Consider the following 22,067-nt stretch of genomic DNA (forward strand, 5'->3'; position numbering starts at 1 on the left):
TTAATCAAATAATAACAAATAATACATGAATGCTACCATTCTCATGACAGAATTATATAGCAGATGGAGAGATATGAATTTTCTTAGTTTTAAAACAACTTTTTTATTAATATTTATATAACTTTTGTGAAGGTTTTGCAGAACTCCAGACAGAAAAAGAAGATGTTCCGGTGGAAGTCCTAGGGACCATACCATTCTTTGACTACAAACATTTTGCTTTAAACACTTTCTTTCCTGATGTAAGTTATGAATTTTACATAAATCTGTGGACCTTAGTCTTGAACACATATAGGTGCGTACGGTGTTAGGTAGAAGCCCTGTGAATCTTTATAACCATACCTTTGTGTATGTAGTTAGTAGTAACAGGACTGTGTATATTCCATGATTGTAGCTGGTCTGGGAGTATTCATAGAGTGTCCTCACACTGCTGTTTTCCTTTATTTACTATGCGTTTTATAAATTCAAATGTTAAAAGTAATGAAATAAGGCACATCACCTCTCCTCAGCTGTTGTAATTAGTTTAAAAATGCATTAAAAATGAAACATGTTAAATCCCAAATTAACAGTAGTGTCCACTCCTGTATATAACCCCCTCACAAGGCTTGTGTCCACTCCTGTATATAACCCCCTCACGTGGCTTGCGTCCTCTCCTGTATATAACCCCCTCACAAGGCTTGTGTCCACTCCTGCATATAACCCCCTCACATGGTTTGTGTCCACTCCTGTATATAACCCCCTCACATGGCTTGTGTCCACTCCTGTATATAACCCCCTCACATGGCTTGTGTCCACTCCTGTATATAACCCCCTCACATGGCTTGTGTCCTCTCCTGTATATCACACCCTCACATGGCTTGTATCCTCTCCTGTATATAACCCCTCACATGGCTTGTGTCCACTCCTGCATATAACCCCCTCACATGGCTTGTGTCCACTCCTGCATATAACCCCCTCACATGGCTTGTGTCCTCTCCTGTATATAACACCCTCACATGGCTTGTATCCTCTCCTGCATATAACCCCCTCACATGGCTTGTGTCCACTCCTGTATTTAACCCCTCACATGGCTTGTATCCTCTCCTGTATATAACCCCTCACATGGCTTTTATCCTCTCCTGTATATAACCCCCTCACATGGCTTGTGTCCACTCCTGTATATAACCCCCTCACATGGCTTGTATCCTCTCCTGTATATAACCCCCTCACATGGCTTGTATCCTCTCCTGTATATAACCCCCTCACATGGCTTGTGTCCACTCCTGTATATAACCCCCTCACATGGCTTGTATCCTCTCCTGTATATAACCCCCTCACATGGCTTGTGTCCACTCCTGTATATAACACCCTCACATGGCTTGTATCCACTCCTGTATATAACCCCCTCACATGGCTTGTGTCCACTCCTGTATATAACCCCCTCACATGGCTTGTGTCCACTTCTGTATATAACCCCCTCACATGGCTTGTGTCCTCTCCTGTATATAACCCCCTCACATGGCTTGTGTCCACTCCTGTATATAACCCCTCACATGGCTTGTATCCTCTCCTGTATATAACCCCCTCACATGGCTTGTGTCCACTCCTGCATATAACCCCCTCACATGGCTTGTGTCCACTCCTGCATATAACCCCCTCACATGGCTTGTGTCCACTCCTGCATATAACCCCCTCACATGGCTTGTGTCCACTCCTGTATATAACCCCCTCACATGGCTTGTATCCTCTCCTGTATATCACACCCTCACATGGCTTGTATCCTCTCCTGTATATAACCCCTCACATGGCTTGTATCCTCTCCTGTATATAACCCCCTCACATGGCTTGTGTCCACTCCTGCATATAACCCCCTCACATGGCTTGTGTCCACTCCTGTATATAACCCCCTCACATGGCTTGTGTCCACTCCTGTATATAACCCCCTCACATGGCTTGTGTCCACTCCTGTATATAACCCCCTCACATGGCTTGTGTCCACTCCTGTATATAACCACCTCACATGGCTTGTGTCCACTCCTGTATATAACCCCCTCACATGGCTTGTATCCTCTCCTGTATATCACACCCTCACATGGCTTGTATCCTCTCCTGTATATAACCCCCTCACATGGCTTGTGTCCTCTCCTGTATATAACCCCCTCACATGGCTTGTGTCCACTCCTGTATATAACCCCCTCACATGGCTTGTGTCCACTCCTGTATATCACACCCTCACATGGCTTGTATCCTCTCCTGTATATAACCCCTCACATGGCTTGTGTCCACTCCTGCATATAACTCCCTCACATGGCTTGTGTCCACTCCTGTATATAACCCCTCACATGGCTTGTGTCCACTCCTGTATATAACCCCTCACATGGCTTGTGTCCACTCCTGTATATAACCCCCTCACATGGCTTGTGTCCACTCCTGTATATAACCCCCTCACATGGCTTGTGTACACTCCTGTATATCACACCCTCACATGGCTTGTATCCTCTCCTGTATATAACCCCTCATGTGGCTTGTATCCTCTCCTGTATATAACCCCTCACATGGCTTGTGTCCACTCCTGCATATAACCCCCTCACATGGCTTGTGTCCACTCCTGTATATAACCCCTCACATGGCTTGTGTCCACTCCTGTATATAACCCCTCACATGGCTTGTGTCCACTCCTGTATATAACCCCCTCACATGGCTTGTATCCTCTCCTGTATATCACACCCTCACATGGCTTGTGTCCACTCCTGTATATAACCCCCTCACATGGCTTGTATCCTCTCCTGTATATCACACCCTCACATGGCTTGTGTCCACTCCTGTATGTAACCACCTCACATGGCTTGTGTCCACTCCTGTATATAACCCCCTCACATGGCTTGTATCCTCTCCTGTATATCACACCCTCACATGGCTTGTATCCTCTCCTGTATATAACCCCCTCACATGGCTTGTGTCCTCTCCTGTATATAACCCCCTCACATGGCTTGTGTCCACTCCTGTATATAACCCCCTCACATGGCTTGTGTCCACTCCTGTATATCACACCCTCACATGGCTTGTATCCTCTCCTGTATATAACCCCTCACATGGCTTGTGTCCACTCCTGCATATAACTCCCTCACATGGCTTGTGTCCACTCCTGTATGTAACCCCTCACATGGCTTGTGTCCACTCCTGTATATAACCCCTCACATGGCTTGTGTCCACTCCTGTATATAACCCCCTCACATGGCTTGTGTCCACTCCTGTATATAACCCCCTCACATGGCTTGTGTCCACTCCTGTATATAACCCCCTCACATGGCTTGTATCCTCTCCTGCATATAACCCCCTCACATGGCTTGTGTCCACTCCTGCATATAACCCCCTCACATGGCTTGTGTCCACTCCTGTATTTAACCCCTCACATGGCTTTTATCCTCTCCTGTAAATAACCCCCTCACATGGCTTGTATCCTCTCCTGCATATAACCCCCTCACATGGCTTGTGTCCACTCCTGTATATAACCCCCTCACATGGCTTGTGTCCACTCCTGTATATAACCCCCTCACATGGCTTGTGTCCTCTCCTGTATATAACCCCCTCACGTGGCTTTTGTCCACTCCTGCATATAACCCCCTTGCGTGGCTTGTGTCCAAAATTTGCGCCTGCCAGGACAGGAAAAACTGAACATGTATCACAAGTAAAAAGGCAGGATCATACATAAGGTGCAAAAACTAACCACCAAAAGTCTCTAAAATTCACCTCAGAGAGACCAAACTATGATACATGTGCCCCAGTATACGCTGTATGTGTGCTACTGTAAACACATATGACTGTAATGTGTTTATGCTTATTCAATAAAGCCCTGCATAGGCAATAAAATAAGCAGTCCTACTAGTCATGAGATTTCTATAGATGGATAGAAAGAGACAACAGTATGTATACTCACATTCAGTATTTACCTTTCACAGAAATGTTTCAAATGTATTTTTCTTTCCTAGACTGACAAAAATAAGCAAGAATTATGTGAAAAACTATGTGAGAATATTCCATCAGTAAGTACATTGCTGTACCTTTTATTTCAGAATACTGAACTCAGTTAATTCCTAGGTATAAACTGCTACTATTATGTCTAATTAAAGTATTTGGTAAATATAAATTTAACTCGTTCACGACCGCCAACCGCGTATTCACAGTGGGCGCCGGGTCCCGGTGCATAGAGAGGGCTCTTGGGCTGAGCCCTCTCCATAGCTGGTAAGTCTATGCTGCATATTGCTAGCATCAATCTCGGGTGTTATCACGGCGGCGGCTTCAAAAAGATGGCGGCGCCCATGCGAGGATTGTCGCTCCCCGTTATAGGGGAGCAGTGATCCGTCGCCATGACAGCCTCGGGTCTTCTGAAGACGCGAGGCTGTCTTGTTTTAACCCTTGAGGATTGATCAGACAACTTAGGGTTAAAGTACCCTAGGGAGTCTGAAAACTAGTAAAAATAAAAAACGTTTAAAAAAAATTATAATAAAAAAAACCTAATAATTCAAATCACCCCCCTTTCCCTTGAACTGATATAAATATAAGTTCAAGCACAGTGAAAGACGTAAAATCCAAGCCCACAAGAAAACGGCGCAAATGCGTTTTTTCAGCAGTTTCATGCGTTTTTTCATGCGTTTTTTCCTTCATTTGGAATTTTTTCCTGCTTCCCAGTACATGGCATGGAATATTAAATACCGTCACTATGAAGTCCAATTTGTTAAGCAGAAAACAAGCCATCACATAGCTCTTTATGTGTAAAAATAAAAAAGTTATAGATTTTTTTCCCACAAAACAAGTTAGGCCCTATCCTCAGAAGAGGGCCTAACTTGCTGATCGGCGTGGGTCATGATAACGGTGTGGATCATGGGCTCTTGTACCCCAGTCGGACCCCTTGTCGCTTCACGAGATGAGCGGTGCAGCTATTGGATCCCACGTTCTAGTGATCTGAGACCCCCATTGATTAGGGTAGGGCCTAATTGGTTTCGTGGGATAGGCACTACAATCTTGTTGAAAGACACTCATAAAGACATTCTATGACATTATATCATATTCTATGTAACTGTAAGAGATTGACAAGAGATTGAAAGAGATTTCAGAAATATTATTTACTTTAATTCTGTAACTTGACTTTCAAACTAAGCTCAGCTTTATGCCTACAACAAATTTTAACAAGGCTTGGTTCACATTGCGTTTATGTGATATGCTGAGCATATATGCAAATAGATCTTTCTGACATATATGGGGGTATGCATAGACATATACTGTCATCCTTTTTGCCTAAATATGCCCGGTGTATGTTATATACTGTGTAAAACAGGATGGAGAGATGCAGCAAGCTACATCTTTCCTTCTTGATCCCTCTTTCTGAGTCAGAGGTCATTAAAGGCAATGGAGGACACGTATGTTGCTCAGCAGGGTAACCAGTGATGTCACTCACGGTATACGGAATTCACATTAAATAGCCTTTTTTGAGTAAGGAAACATTGCATGGTGAGGGAGAAGATAGGCTGCGACCATCACCTTCTGTGTATGGTGTAATCCTGCCTGTGATGAGTTTGCTTCTGGACGCTCTTCAGAATATTGTAGAGTGAAGAGAGCTGGAAATTTCATACCGTTATTAGACGTAGTGGTCAGTGCAAAAACCAAAGTAAATGTAGTCTGAAAAACTCCAAAAACTATTTCCAATATTGTGTACATTTTCTGATTAAATTATTTCTCTAAGATAAAATCCAATTATTCTTTGACGCATGTATTCTGCTAGTATAAAATGTTTTGATATGCGTCAAAGAATGAATGAAGTGCAACTTCACTATCCAAAAGTTTTTTTTACTACAGAAGAAGTTTGAGATTTCCAACCCTCCCCAACAATAAACTGTCAATTTCCTTTTTCATCATCCAGGTGCATGAGATATAGGTACTGGCTTGTTCCATTTCTCCATATTTGGGTGCAGGTCACCAGGTACCATCAGCAGCTACCCGTTTAGGAACACTGACCATCGACTATTGCATCATTGTGTGTTCTTTATTATAATCATCCAACAATAGTATTAATATATATCTTTGTTGCCTACAGCCTTTCCAAACCAGAAGGTCATCACATGATGAGGAAGTAGTAAATACTCTAAGGACTTTATTTGAGAACCAAAATTTTCTGGCTCTACTCATCCACACCTTGGAAAAACAGAGTGATTTCTCTGTCAAGGATCGGTAAGAACAACATTATTTATGCATTATTTTAATATGCTTTCATGCTTGTCACTGCTTTTCTCACTATGAAGACAAAAAAATACTATACTGCATAAACATATAGGGGGAGATTTATCACACGCTGGTGCTCTGTGCCCAACTTCACGGCAGATACATCACGAGGCTTAGACCTCTGCTGGCAGTGCTTCCGTGGTGGGGGTGGGGGGGCAGAACTATGCCAGGTAGTTTTGCATAAAAACCTCCAAACATTCAGCAAAGAATAGTTGCAGATTTTTAGAAAGTGCACAGCCACTGGGCAGGGACACCCTGTGCTGTCCCACTCTTCTGGTGGTCGCACTCCTACTTGCCCCCATGGTGTGGAGGTGGTGTAGTCGAATAATTAATCAGAATTTCTTGCAGTGCTCAAGAATTTTTGATTATTTAATTGTTTTTACATGTAAAAACTAACTGGCATAAAACCACTGATAAATCGTGCCCAAATAGTTCACATACAATTTCTATTATGATGATGTATTGGAAGCAAATCATAACCTGTTACTCTTGTTTTATTAGGTGTATGTTTGCATCCTTGCTGACCATTAACTATCAGAGTAATCTCCTTTACCTTACTGGGCTGCTTGAAAGATTGATTAAAGATCTTATTGATCAACCAAGTAACAAACATCCAAAGTTAATGCTGAGGAGAACAGAGACGGTGGTGGAAAAGCTACTGACCAACTGGATGTCCACTTGTTTGTATGGATTTCTCAGAGTAAGTACTGAAATGACTCTTCCTTATTTATCTTCAGTGTATCTTAGGTTAATTCTACAACTAGAATGGTCGCTGGTGATACAAACGCAAAGGCCCACATTTATCAAAAACAATGTAAACTGCAATAGGTGCAGTTTCCTGTGTAGTGTACAGAGGGTCCCAAATTCAGGATTTCTGGCGCATGTTCTTCATGAATCTGGAGCCGCCTGCACTGGTCCGTCAAAGTGCAACAACTTTTATGGTGCATCTTTAACATAGAGCAAGCGACACACTTCTGTCAGACACTGATAAATGTTTGCACCGAAACACCCCTTTCAGTGCAGGGTATAATGTGTTGCGGACACTTTATAAATACATGTGCAAGCAGTTTGCAGTGAAAAGAATGTGCAACGTCCGACAGAAACTGGCACAGGGGCTTTAATAAATGTGGGCCAATGTTTTTATAAATAATAACTTGTAAGGGTAACTCTTTACTGCTATAGACCATCATAGAAATAATTATCATTGAAGGGCAATTCCCATTTCAGCAAATAATTGTTTGAATAATTAAATTGTTATACAATTTTCCAATATACTTCTGTATCGATTCTTCACGGATCTAGATCTCTACTTGCTGTCATTTTATAGAACACTTCATCGTTAACTTCTAATTGGTAGAAATCTGACCATGGTCACACAGGTGCGCTGCTCGTTATATCACACAGCTCTGATTACTCTCTCTGACACTAACAAGCCGTGCACCTGTGTGACCATGGTCAGATTTCTGTCCACTGGAAGTAAACATAGAGGCTTTACACAGAATGACAGCAAGCAGAGATCTAGAAAATTGATACAGGAATTGATACAGAAAGTATTTTGGAATATTGTATAGTTTTTCATCATATAAACAATAACATTAATTTGGTAAAATGGGAATACCCCTTTAACACCTTGACCATCCTAAACCACCAGGTAGAAGGCCTTTTAACCTGTAAACATTACCTCATAGAAATTTATGTAAACCATTGTATTCCAGGAATATCTATATATATCATATGGCCTCATAGTGAGAAGTAAAAAGTACTTCAATAGTGATTATTCTATAATGCATGCGAGCATGCCCACTCTACCTTCTATGTTCAAAAAGGTCAACAAGTGGTTGATAAATATTGTGCTTATTCTGAACACTATGTCATTTATTGCTGCCCCCCCCCCCCCAAAAGAACTGACATATTGACATTAAAGAAGACCTGTCACCTAAATTTTCGGCACTAGGAGCTGCTTACCAAAGTAAGCAGCTCCTAGTGCTTGATCAAACGCCGCAGTGTTAGAGTGATAGTGTTACCGGAAACCTCCGGTAACGCTATCAAACACTGCGGAGGGGTACAATGTAATTGTCGGACAGCTCGCAAAGCTGTCCGAAGCATTCATGAGGGGGCGGTTCGAAGTGCTGCCCGGACCGCCCCGCTCACTCCATAGGCCGGCAGTGACTGCCACGCGCCAGGCGGCAGTCATCGCCCCTAGCCACGCCCCAACCCCGCCCCCTCATGAATACGTCGGACAGCTTTGCAAGCTGTCCGACTATTACATTGTACCCCGCCGCAGTGTTAGATAGCGTTACCGGAGGTTTCTCGTAACGCAATCATTCTAACACTGCGGCGTTTGATCAAGCACTAGGAGCTGCTTACTTTAGAAAGTAGCTCCTAGTGCTGATAAATTGGGTGACAGGTCACCTTTAAAGGGATTCTACCATCAGTTTTTATCATACAAAGCAACAGTCAGTGTTAGGTAACTGTTGTATCATACGTACAAGTATATTATTAGCAGCATCAGAAATGTGTTCTTAAGAATTTGTATCTCACATAAAAGTGTGCCCCAGTGCACCAAGTTCAGCTACAATCCTGGGACATAAATGCATGTTTCACAATCTTGCAGCTAGAACAACACAAACAAAGGTATGATAGCCCATCTCTCTAGTCCGTCAAGCTAACCCTGTGTATAGCTTTGTATGGTCAAAACTTCAGGTAGACTCCCTTTAATGTCTGCAGTAATATTCATGGTCAGCACTGAAGTCTCTCATCAGGCCACATCACAAGTTCCTCACATTAACCAGTTGTTTCATTTAAAAGAAGACAATTCCGAGATTATCTACATAGAGCTATCTAGAAGTAAAAAAAATAATAGATTATAATAAGAGGAAGCAGAAGTGTTATGTCCTCCTGAATTTAATCTGCCAGCAAAACAAGAAGGGTGGGTTTTTCAGACAAGAACTGTGAAGTGTTTGTGGTAACATTGTGCTAACATTTTCTGTAAAAAAAATTATCTTAGACTTGAATTCCAACTATTAGTTTTAAAACTGACCGCAAGCCTCTTTACTTGCAAAATATTGCAAGGAAATTGCTTTGTATTTTATAAATATAGATAGATATAGATATTTTGGCTTATTCAACTGGCATGCATGTTTTATATGACTGCATTCACATGGACGTGTGCTTGCCCGGCCGTAGCCCAGAGGTGCTGGAAAGGAGGAGGGGTGAGTTCTGCTAATCCCGCCCTTCTCTATAGGAAATAGCGCTGCCCGGCTGTGCATATGGGGATAGATAGAGTAAACTCTATATTTTCCCCATGTATGGAGCGTACCAGACTGCCGCCGGTTCGCAATAGCCTTTAATAGGGACGTAGATCCAGGACACAAATTTGCATATATACGTTACGTCCCCACAATGGCAGTGTAAATGGGGCCTAAGATGATATGTGTTCCCTTTTATTAATCATAATTTAATTTTGCATAGGAATCTGTGGGTGAACCTTTGTACAATCTGGTCCATACATTAAACCAGAGGATACACAAAGGCCCAATAGATGCGGTATCCTGTAAAGCTCTCTTTACTTTGAATGAAGACTGGTTGTTATGGCAGATCACAGAATATAACAGTGTGGTGAGTATGATACTAAAGTACCATTAATCAGTAGAGATATCCAGTCAATATTGGTGGTTGTGGCTATGACAATAAAGGATGTGATACCACAAATAGTACTGTGTCTAAAAAGAAATTTACAGAGTTGTGGTGAACAAGTTTCAGCATTGTCAAACAAAGTTATGTGGCACTGAAACATTCACAGGAGTGAGCAAGTTCTTGGTTTTAATTCAATTGAAAGTCATATTCATATTTATCAAATACTATTTTGCAATCACTACTAATACAAAGTGATTGCAAATATTTTTTTAAACCAACAAGAATATAGAAAAGTAAAAAAAATACATATCCATGTGGTTGAACCTATTCTGACATTGCCTCTCCCCTACTGAACTCCACAGTAATGTTGCAACATAGGAAGATGTGAATGTCTTAGCAGGCCACAAATGTGCACAGTCATTTAACATAAGTGTTTATTCCAATAAAGTTGCAGGGGTAGATTTTCCAAATCAGTCTTTCTTCCAAGAAAATTAAATGAGCGTTGGAATCGGAATTGCAGTGAGAGTTGTCTGGTTCTCAGTTTTCTTTTATTCTCACACTCTCCCATCCCATGGCTTCTTTTCCTGTGTAAAGCTACAACAAAATTCATTTAATTTGGTGACTCTAAAGTATAAGACTCTGGTGGCACTAAGTTGGGGTCATTTGATGTGTTTTGGCTATGTCAATTCAGGGTGGGTACAAATATTTGTAACTCTTAAAAAAATCTAGCATCAAAATCAAGCAATCTGCTGCTGTAATGGCCATACTTGTGGGTACATGTGTAATCCATATTTTACCTGTGTTTGGTCTCATGCACACGACCGGATGGTCTTTTCTGTTCTGTATATAGGGCTGTATTCTGGATGTAAATACGGGACGTATTCCAACAGTATGGCAACGTATTGCACCGTATCCGCACTGTATCAGTATAAAATACGGTGGGCTGGCACATGATGGATGGCTGACTATAGGCTGGCTGACAGAATCCCACTGTTTCTGGATACTGCACATATATACGGCAGCATACGGTGCGCAGAAGTATTCAGCACGCATTTAGGCTACATTCAAACACATGTATGGGGGGAATATATGCGGCCGATATGCTCCCCCATATACTTCTATGGGTTCACGGCACCGTACGGGAGCGGTACGGTGCAGCACACGTGCGGCATCGTAGTGCTCCTTAGCACGTAGAAAGATAGGACAGGTCCTATATCTCTACGTGATATGGGGCCATGTTCAGGCCTAGTGTCTAGGGCAGTCTAGGGCAAAAATATGGCACTGACCCATGGAACATTTGGCTTGAAACTACATACTAAATAGCTCTTTACATGTTGTGTGTCTGATGTAGCAACAACTATTAGTGATATGGACATAATATTGCTGAATATCAATGATACAGCTTATGGTATTTTTTAGGAGCTAAATGTGCATTTTCCAAAAACCTCAGAACATGAGTGTGAAGATACTAGTGAGTTTCTAAAAGTAACTGTTTTGGATTGTGATACAATTGAACAAGCCAAAGAGAAAATTCTTCAATCATTCCAGATCCAAAGGGGATATTCGTTTGGGCATCCTCTTTGCGATATTGAATTAGGTAAGGACTCAACAAATGTATTCTTTGGGGTTCTGTAACTCACAAGCATGTGTTTCTCTGTTTTGTATTTAAAGGAAACTTACCACCACAGATCTACCTATAAAGGTAGATTGGGTGGTAGCTGCACTATTGGACATGAAGGTAACCCTTTTAAGGGCTAATCCTCATGTCCCCGCAATCTTTTTATAACTTTTATTTCCCTACTATGCAGATTTTCTAAAGAGGCTACTGGGTCGTGGAGTAGCTTGATCGGGGGCTACACGGCGCAGCTACTCCACTCCCCAGTAGCCTCTTTGATCTTCCTACCAGATTTCTTCGTCGCGCAGCTATGAGGAGCTACACTCCCTCGTCCACCAAGCCTGCTATCTACGCATGCACAGTAGCTCCGGCTTCCGAGCAGTGACCGCGCAGCCGCGGGCCTGCTGTCCTGCACATGCTCAGATGGCAGGCATCACGGACAAGGAGCTTTGAGGAGAAAAAATAAGATTAGGAAATAAAAGTTATAAAAAGTAGATCCGTGGTGATAGCTTTCATTTATGGGGCACATCCTCCACTCGTTGTGTCAGGCCGCATGATGTGGCCCCCTGACCCCCGGGGGTCAGCTGCTATGGCTACTACAACTGTATTCTCTATTTAGCTTATGGCTTATTTATCATAAAAATATGCAAATGAGCCTCATGTACTTCTGTGTACATCACAGAAGACCCTTCCGGCTCTGTCATCTGCCTCTGACTCTTAGGTATGGGAAGGAAAGGAGGAAGCGGAGATAAGTGGTTATGGAAGGTGTGGATATTCAGCAGTCGACAGAGTCAGAAGAGGTACATTTGCATATTTTTAAAAGTCCCTTTTTAATGAAAATGAAATGCTAAATGAAGAATAGATGATTATTCGTCGGAGCATGTATTCCTATAAGGATGTATTTGTAATTGCAATTAGTCTAGCAATAGTATTACTGTGGAAAACATTCAAATGGCATGGAAAATGATTAAAAATACAGTGATTGTTAATTACTGTACTTTTTTAAGGAAAAATCCTACACCGTATGTATCTACACTAGCTGTGCAGACATTTAATAGTTAGAACATCATAATCTGTTTCTGGTTTTGATTTCATTCCAAAGACCGCTGTGTATGCGGTAGGAAAGAACAGCAATTCTTAAGTCTGGAATCACACCCTGAATGATACTGTCATTAATGGTGATCAGTTATGCAATATGCATATTAAAGTGTGAGAGCTGAACTGTTTTAGTTACCCATGGCAACCAATCAGAGCCAAGCTTTCTTTTTTCCACAGACGATTTTAAAATGTAAACTTAGCTCTGATTGGTTGCCATGGTCCTTAGTTCTGCTCTCACAGACTTCTGATAAATTTTCCAGTGCAGTTCCAATGCACTTTATAATGTGACCCAGTTTGGCATGCTTACTGTTCTGTCTAAAAGATTGTTACAACATGCAGAAGTAATAAAAATTGGTTACAATATTCAACTGTCTGTATTTTATTTAATTAACTTATTATTTTCCATGATCAGAATTTCACCATGGTCAGACTTTTAAGCAGCTTGCAGACATAGATTCCTCTAATGCGATGACAGAAAATAATACCATCAAGTTAAACACCATAAAACATTACCAGGTAAGAGGTTTTGGTTTATCACAAGTATGCGGCTCACAAGCCACCAGCTATGATATGTCTGTTCACTGAAGTATCAAGTTACATGTGCCCTTCTAAGTGTATTAACCTCTTACTGACTCGTGCGCGTGTCCCGGTGCATGGAGAGGGCTTGCCAAAGTCGAAAATGGATGAACAAGATGCTGGTTAGCACAACGGTATAAATCCAAAAAGAGCCTGTGCATTTAAACACAATTAATCCAAAAAGCAAAAAGAGCAATGCACGATAACTGCTTACCAATATACTTCACAAATATATCAATCTTTATTTCAATTAGAGTATAGAGACAGATCAAAAACAAAGACATACATTTAAAAACTTTTAAAACAGATAATTTACAACAAATCCACAGACGGCAACCCTGGTGTGGGTAAACCTCACACCACCACTTGCCTAGTCACCTAGTAATGACTCTAGTCTTCCGTCAAAGTATGTTACAACCAATAAATCAAAGGTAAAGATATAATCAATATACAGGCAGTCCCCGGGTTACATACAAGATAGGGTCTGTAGGTTTGTTCTCAAGTTGAGTTTGTATGTAAGTCGGAACTGTATATTTTATCATTGTAAACCCAGCCAGAACTTTTTTGGTCTCTGTGACAATTAGATTTTAAAAATGTTGGATTGTCATAAGAATCAATATTAACACTAAAGCTTCATTACAGACACATTTGATAACTGTTACAGCTGATCATTGTAGCCTAGGACTAAAGAACAATAAATTAACAATATCCAGAGGTCCGTTTGTAACTAGGGGTCGTATGTAAGTCGAGTGTTCTTAAGTAGGGGAGCGCCTGTATATGCAAGTTGAAAATGGCAAATTTTTTGCCATTTTGAAAAATATTAAAGAATCAATAAAAAGTGATCAAAAGGTCGCACAGTCCTCAAAATCATAGCAATGAAAACGTCATCAAAAGTCGCAAAAAAAGAAACTGAAGTATGAAAAAGTTATTGGCGCCAGAAGATGGCAAAATTTAAAAAAACTTTTTTTGTAAATGTATGAAAACATTATAAACCTATACAAATTTGATATCACCGTAATCGTACCGACCCAAAGAATAATGTAGACATGTCATTTGTGGCGCACAGTGAAAGCTGCAAAATCCAAGCCCACAAAAAAACGTCGCAAATGCGTTTTTTCACCATTTTCACTGCATTTGGAATTTTTTTCCCGCTTCCCATTACATGGCATGAAATATTAAATACCGTCAGTATGAAGGGCACCTTCATGAAGCCACCACACAGCTCTTTATGTGTAAAAATAAAAAAGGTTTACATTTTTGAAGGTGGGGAGTGAAAAATAGAAATGAAAAAACAAAAAAAGGCTAGGTGGTTAAGGGGTTAAGAACCGTAAGAAGATTTGTGCCAATTGTTTTGTCTACATCCATACTTAGAAGTTCCTCTTTATAGTTTACTATGTGGAAGGTGCGTAATGTCCTGTTTTTTCAAGGTGTTGTCTATGAAATGTTGTGTTTAGGTTGTGTTTACATAGTGTTAATAATGTATTTACATTATGTTAACATGGATTTTAACATCATGTTTGCGTAAACACAATGTTGCCAGTGTAAACACATTTGAATAATGTTCACAACAAACACAACATGTGAGCACACCTTTATATAAAAACATTGGTCTGGCGCTCACATTAAAAGCAATTCAACAGCTGTTGATTCACCTAATTACAGTGTGTAAACATTACAAAAATGTAATGTTAACTCATTGGGGGTGACTTTCCAACACATTCTATGTTTTTGTTTTTTTTACACTTCTTTGGAGATTTATTTGTTCCATGCTCAAAAAAGTCTAAAAAAAAGTCGTAAACGGGGTGGTAGGGGTGGTAGATCACCCCCAATTTTATAATCTAAGCACATTGTCAACACACAGCATCTCACAGCACTAGAGGGATCATAATATGTCTGTTTAGAGAGTCCCTGCCCACAATCTGGGATTTTACACTGACCAGCCTAAAGAGGAATAAAACTGAGTAAAATTGTAAAAAGTAATGCAGTTAAAATGATCTTTATTGTGGAAACTCAGTAGGGGATTCAAATTTGAGAACTTTCTTTCATGGGCAGACCCCTTTTAAGATCTATTACAAAGTTTCCAGTAGTCACTTGTACTATTAATTTTATTGACCAAAAATATTTTGGACCTTTGAAAAATAAATTAAAAATGATTAGTAAATTCGGTATACAGTTTTTTGTATAAATAATACAATACAAATGCTAGAAATATAATTGTATCTTATCAATGTTTTTTAGATTGGTAATGGTGCCACAATTAAATTCAATGTGAAAAAAAGTGACGTCTTACCAGGTAATATTCATTAAAAATGTTTTTATAATCCACAATCTACAATTACAAAATAATTACAAACAATACAATAGCTTGGTAGCTGTTTTATAATAAATACACTTAATTTATTATAAAACGAAGTAGATTAAAGAGGTTTTCCCACAAAGCAAAGTCAGGCCCTATCCACAGGATAGGGCCTAACTTGCTGGTCAGGGTTGGTCTCAGTGCTGAGACCCCACAGGGGTCCATTGGACCGCGCTGTTCCGTCAGGTTAATCAAGCTTGGCGATCTCCGTCAGCTCCACAGAGATTAATGGAGCAGAACACTCGTATGTGGCCATCTGCTCCAATAACCTGACGGAGCAACTAGGTTCGGACCCCTTGTTTTCGCGATCTGTGGGGGTCTTAGCATTGAGACCACCCATGATCAGCAACCCCTGATTTGCTCCGTGGGAAAACCCTTTTAACTCTTTATACCTTAAATGGATGTTGTCCTAGGAAACAAGTTCGGCCCTATCCGCAGGATAGGGCGTAACTTGCTAATCGGTGAGAACACAGATCATGAGAACAGGGGTTCCAATGGGGTCCGAGGTACCTTCGGCGGACCCCTCGTTGCTCCCAACGAGGCAACTAGGGGTCTGATAGAGGTACCACGGACCCCAACTGACCCCCTGTTCTCATGGCTAGGGCCTAACTTGTTTTCCGGGAAAACCTCTTTAACCCCAACCTCTGAGGCTACATAATCTTCCAGCACATGGTTGGAATTCGAACTATGTATTTAACAACAATATATGAATGTGTAAACCAAATGTTGACGAAATTAACAAAGTCATGCAAGCAAAAAAGAAAGCAATACAGACCACAATAGTGACCTACAATCTGGGTTTTGACTCTTGTCTAAAAGTTATCTTGTAGATAAACTATTCAATCATTTTGTGTTTTTGGTTATACGCATGACCTGATGTAAGGGGATATCTGAAAAGTACCTTAAAGGGGTATTCCCACTTTGGCAAATTAATGTTATTGTTTATATGATGAAAAGTAATACAATTTTCCAATATACTTTCTGTAACAATTCCTCATGGTTTTCTAGATCTCTGCTTGCTGTCATTCTATAGAAAGCTTCATTGTTTATCTCCATTGGATAGAAATCTGACTATGGTCACACAGGTGCACGTCTTGTTATATCACAGAGAGTAATCAGATTTCTGTCCACTAGAAGTAAACATAGAAGCTTTCTATAGAAGGACAGCAAGCAGAGATCTAAAAAACTGTGAGCAATTGATATAGAAAGTGTATTTGAAATTTGTATAACTTTCCATTATTTAAACAATATCCATTACTTGTTGAAAAAGGAATACCCCTGTAATCTAATACTAAAACTGCATTGGATAGAGGAAATCTACCATCAAAATAAAACATGATGTACCAGGGACACTTACTCATAGATCCAGGCACCGTGATTGTGGTAATATTTCTACATTTGTTATCCACGGCCACCTTCCTTCTAAAATTAACTTTATTAATTATGCTAATGAACCGTAAGTGCACTGGGGTTTACCACAGCGCCTCTGTGCTGCAGCTTGAGAGGCTTTTACACTGTCTTCCCTCACCTTTGATCTTGCTCATCACTTCCGCCCTCTCTATCAGCACACAATTGGAGTGGGAAAGGGCTCTTGCCCAGTGTAACAGTCTGTGAAGCTACAGCACGGAAGGGCTGTTGTAACTATCCCCATCCCCCCCCTCCCCGAGCTCTCCTGGCTCATTACCATAATTTAAAAAGTTGATTTTAGAAGAAAGGAGACCATGCATAACATATGTAAGAAGATTTCTACGGTCACTATGCCTGGTGTATGGGTAAGTGTCCTTGGTTTATCATGCTTGACTTTGATGGTAGATAAAAAATTTTAGAAAATGTCAGCAAGTATTCCTATACTGGATGTAGGGGCTCCGCCTATCTGATATTGATGTTCTATCCTATAGATATCAAAAAATCTAGAATTGGTGAATTGGTCTCATTGGTGAAATTTAAGCAAAACATGCCAAATTTATACCAACAGGATAGAAAATGAAAGCTCATATATTAAGAAATGGCCTATTGCAGCCAGTGTTGCCACAAATGCCGTCTATTCTGCAATCCTTTTTTGTTCCTCTTACATGTACTGTTTAATGTATCTGAATGCACAGAATGATAATTATGAGTATATTGTATACTCCACATGACATGAACAGAAATTGACCTAATAAACCACTACCAGTATGTTGTCAAGCGTCTGAACACCTTCAATATCATGTTTCATTCAAGACCCAGTGTGGTGGCATCATTTAGAAAATCAGCTTTGAAGTGCGATGTAAATTGGTTGTATAAAGTCAAGGAGACACAGATTTTAACACTGAAATCAAGCTTTTTCTTCCTCAGAAAGCCCCTGTACTGTACTTTATGGTCCTGCATCCAGAAATATCACTAATCCCCCGAAGTTCTGTGCATGATGTCAATCACAGAGTAGGAGGTGGTGTACTGAGGCAAGGAGAGCTTGACTTCCATGTTAAACTCTCCGCCTCCTTGACTTTAAACAACCAATTTACATCTCACTTCAAAGTTGATTCTGTGGTTGATGGAACCATGCTGGGCCATAGAAACATGATCTGGAAGGTGTAAAGCTGCTAGACATCATACTGGTAATCGTTTATTAATCCAATTTCTGATGACAGGTTCCCTTTAACTTTAATTTATTGATGAGGGGAGAAAGTTGACATTTAATCTTTTGCTCTTACTACAAATAGGCTACCGTACTAATACTCTTTGGTCCATTTAGCATGAATTTGGCCACATTTTTAGTTTTCATTTCAACCTTGTTAAATTATTTAGCCACTAGTTAAGCAAAAAAAAGATATAAACATGTGTTTATAACCACACCACAGAGCTATATGGTAGACAAATCAATGGCTATACTAGATATACAAATACTTTGAACCTAAAGAGGGAAATGGCTGGTTTTCACAGTAGAGTCACCTCCACTGGAATATTCCAGAATAGACAATATACAAAAATTAAAGTTTACTTGATTTTCCCATATTTAACACTCAAATATAAGATTTCATTTAATAATTAATTCTATATGCTTTATATTATATTTCCATATAATGGTGGTGCAGCAGTATTACATTGCAAGGAATTATATAGAATCTTGTAGTAAGACACCATCAAGAAGATGATCTTATCCTTATTGCATTGATCTAAATTGTGTATATTGTGTATTTTGTTCAGATGAGGAATATTCCAAGGATAAATACTGTCATTTGGTAAGTGGATACAATTAGTACAATATGATGTTTAGTATGTTTTTATTAAAAAATATATAGTCATGGATTTTGATGCACTGGTGCATAAAATGCAAGATATGATAACTGTATTCAGAGTGTTGAGTTTACACCTACTAATGGTGCGTCCACACATTCAGTTTTTCAGATGTAGTTTTTGATGCCCAAACCAGGAGTGGAGTTAAAATAGAAGAGGAGTAGCACTTGTTAATGATAAGTCCTTACCCATTATGATCCACATCTGCTTTGGCTTCAAAAACTGCATCTGAGAATCAGAATCACCTGTGCACATCACCTGAAAGGACAAGCTATTTTTTTTTTTGGTCTATGAAGATATTGCTAAGAATTTAAAGGGAAATGGCGATTCAGGACACTAAACCACCCACAAGTCCCTATGGTTTATGCCCTCAATCACTGTGTATGTGTTTCTAGCTGGCGTCGGTACAAAAAAAAAGAGAAAAAGTTGCATCATGCAGGCCACATACATACATAGAAGTCAAAATGGATACAATATAGTCTGAACACAGACATCACATCCGCATTTTTTGCACATAAGCAGCGGACACGCCCGTCTGAATGAGCCCTTATGTTTGGTCTTTTTGTCATTTAACTGTATTATATGCTTAAAACATTATAATCTCCATAATAATAAATAATCATCATTATCATCTCAATAATAATAATAGTAATCTGAGAAGATCCATCTCCATATACCAGTATATTCAGCCTGTGTCGATGTAACAGTGAAGCTCTTAATTACATAAAATCCTCCCATAGACAACCACTAACCCCATAGCCTAGCATAGCCTCTGTCTCTCTATGCCAGGTGAAGTGTGGAGGTTGTGGATTTATATCCAGGGCTGGGCAAAGAATTATTTAATTGCATAATTTAGAGCCTTGTGTCTGGGGAAGCCCTGGGAGATGTAGAGACACCATGTATGGACAGATGGTGATATCTCCCTGATGACGTGGTCCCTGCTCTGCCGCCAACCCGACACATCTCTCAAAAGGATTCCCTGCCCAATGTCTGCTTTGGGGAAGCCCTAGGAGATGTAGAGACCATATATGGATCGTAATTCATTAACATCACAGACCATTAATGTATTAAATCTTCATTTTTATGTATGAATTAATTCCAAGAAATCAAAGGCATAAGTACCATTCTTCGGCTGAATATGCCACAGTCCATATATGAGTCCATGCTAGATTTCCATGGCTTCCACCGAGATCACAAACGCCTGGTCTGTCCTGTGATGTTTTGGAGGAGGTGCCACACATCACGGCAATGTCTGCTAGCATTATCAGAGGTTTTCGATAACGCTAGCAGTGTAACACTGCTGCGTCTGTTGTAGCACTAGGAGTTGCTTACTTTAGTAAGTAGCTTCTAGTGGCGTTTTTTTTCAAGTGATAGGTACTTTTTAAGTTTTTCCCCATTGCGATACATGAATACAGGCAGTCCCCGGGTTACGTACAAGATAGGGTCCGGAGGTTTGTTCTTAAGTTGAATTTGTATGTAAGTCGAAACTGTATATTTTATAATTGTAGCTCCAGGCAAAAAAAATGTTGTCCCCAGTGACAATTGGACTTTAAATATTTTTTGCTGTAATGGGACCAAGGATTATCAATAAAGCTTCATTACAGACACCTTACAGCTGATTATTGCAATCTGGGACTAAAGTAAAGCATTCAGAAAGCTTCACCAGAGGTCAGAGGGGTCTGTCTGTAACTATGGGTTGTCTGTAAGTCGGGTGTCCTTAAGTAGGGGACCGCCTGTACATGATGAGCTGCGTGTTTAGCCTCACTTTTGCAACTTTTTGAGGTGTGTGACTTTTTAGTCCCAAATAGTAGCTCCCAAAAGTAAGTCTAGGTCTTGCATGCTCAGTTTTGGGACTTATAAGAAATGGACAATTTCAGGGGCCAAAAGTTGAACAAACATCTGGGCTACAATGATAAATCCGGGCCACTGCACTTAATCCTTGAGGCTGCCAACTTGCTTGATTCTGGACCTAAAAAGTCTCAAACAGCGAAAAAGTCTCACAAAAGGTGGACAGAAAAAGAAAGCAGTAGGAGTGATACATCCCCCTCCCCCAAGACTTACTTTCACAGCTACTATTTGGGGCTAAAAAGTTGCACACCACAAAAAGTAGCAAAAGTGAGACTAAACAGGCAAATCATCACATGTATCACAAAGGGGAAAAACTTAAGACTTGCAATGATTAAGTAGACCAACTTCAGGAAACTTGGAAAAAGTGGCAGCTGAAAAACCATGATTCATGTGCCCCAATGTGTATCATGTTTGTATCTTGTCATGACTGCATGAATATGTGTTAAGCTGAGGCATTCTGCTACTTTCCTTTCAGCCCCTAAAGCAGAAAAGGAAAATGTAAAGATTGTTTTCTTTTTAGGAAATACCTGAATGTGAGGAAAATGAACTACAGCATCCAGAAAACACAGGAAAACACAAATTTAAAGTGAAGGAATTATATCTGACAAAGCTTCTGTCTACAAAGGTATGTGATGAATATCTACTATAAAACAAAACAATTCTAATAGATTTGTATTAGAATTTGTATCTTGTGTTCTGATGTTGGAAATGAATGAAAAGAAATCTACCAGAAGAATCACAGATGGTACATTATCGCTTACATGTCCGTTGATTTAGTGGAGTCCTATGCTGTATTTTTATATCCAGCAATGTCCGCATTTGCCACCCGCTGTGTCTCGCTCCTGCTCCAGGCTAAGAGCCTTTAAATCACCCGGCTCTCTATTAATCTTGTGGAAGCAGCTTTGTAGGAGAGGAGAGAGGAGAGTTTACTTGGGTCGCTATGCTACCCTCTGCCATGTTTTATAGCTGCAAGGGTATAATATATATATTTCAATGTGCAACAGGATGTGACATGAGACAATGTAAGAGTCTTTGTGGACAGAAGGAGGACTAGGCCATAAATGCCTACAATGCTCCTAATAAAGATGGATAACATTTGATAACAAGGACAGCAGGATAACAGGATACCTGGCGGGTATAAGGTCATCATGACAGGAAGACAATTGAGAACAGGTGCATGTTATCGCCCTCTGGGGAATCTCCAAAATCTGGGAGGAAGAAAAGACTCCAGTTGTCAATTGTTTCAAACAATTTGTCTAGTGGTAAAAAAAAAAAAGCTATCTTTTACAATCGAAATTACAAAACTGTAGTTGTATGTAGGGCTAATGGGGGGGGGGGGGTGTCAGTAGTTTAAATGGATTGTAAACTACCGCATATATTTGAGTATATGCCGACGCAAGTATAAGCTGAGGC

At 40.2% G+C, this 22,067-nt stretch overlaps 1 protein-coding gene across 1 annotated transcript in view; it reads left to right on the forward strand.

Moving 5' to 3' along the window:
• The window catches only part of PLXNC1 (plexin C1), an 84,787-nt gene that overhangs the window by 49,565 nt on the left and 13,155 nt on the right, over window positions 1–22,067 (forward strand). The window contains exons 17-26 of the mRNA XM_072146572.1: window positions 133–239; window positions 3,966–4,019; window positions 6,068–6,201; window positions 6,754–6,952; window positions 9,724–9,870; window positions 11,308–11,485; window positions 13,014–13,117; window positions 15,416–15,470; window positions 18,717–18,751; window positions 21,175–21,279. Coding sequence (XP_072002673.1) covers window positions 133–239; window positions 3,966–4,019; window positions 6,068–6,201; window positions 6,754–6,952; window positions 9,724–9,870; window positions 11,308–11,485; window positions 13,014–13,117; window positions 15,416–15,470; window positions 18,717–18,751; window positions 21,175–21,279 — 1,118 coding nt within the window. The remainder of the gene's footprint in view (window positions 1–132; window positions 240–3,965; window positions 4,020–6,067; window positions 6,202–6,753; window positions 6,953–9,723; window positions 9,871–11,307; window positions 11,486–13,013; window positions 13,118–15,415; window positions 15,471–18,716; window positions 18,752–21,174; window positions 21,280–22,067) is intronic.

The sequence above is a fragment of the Engystomops pustulosus genome, chromosome 4 (assembly GCF_040894005.1).
Source record: "Engystomops pustulosus chromosome 4, aEngPut4.maternal, whole genome shotgun sequence".
Classification (NCBI taxonomy): domain Eukaryota; kingdom Metazoa; phylum Chordata; class Amphibia; order Anura; family Leptodactylidae; genus Engystomops; species Engystomops pustulosus.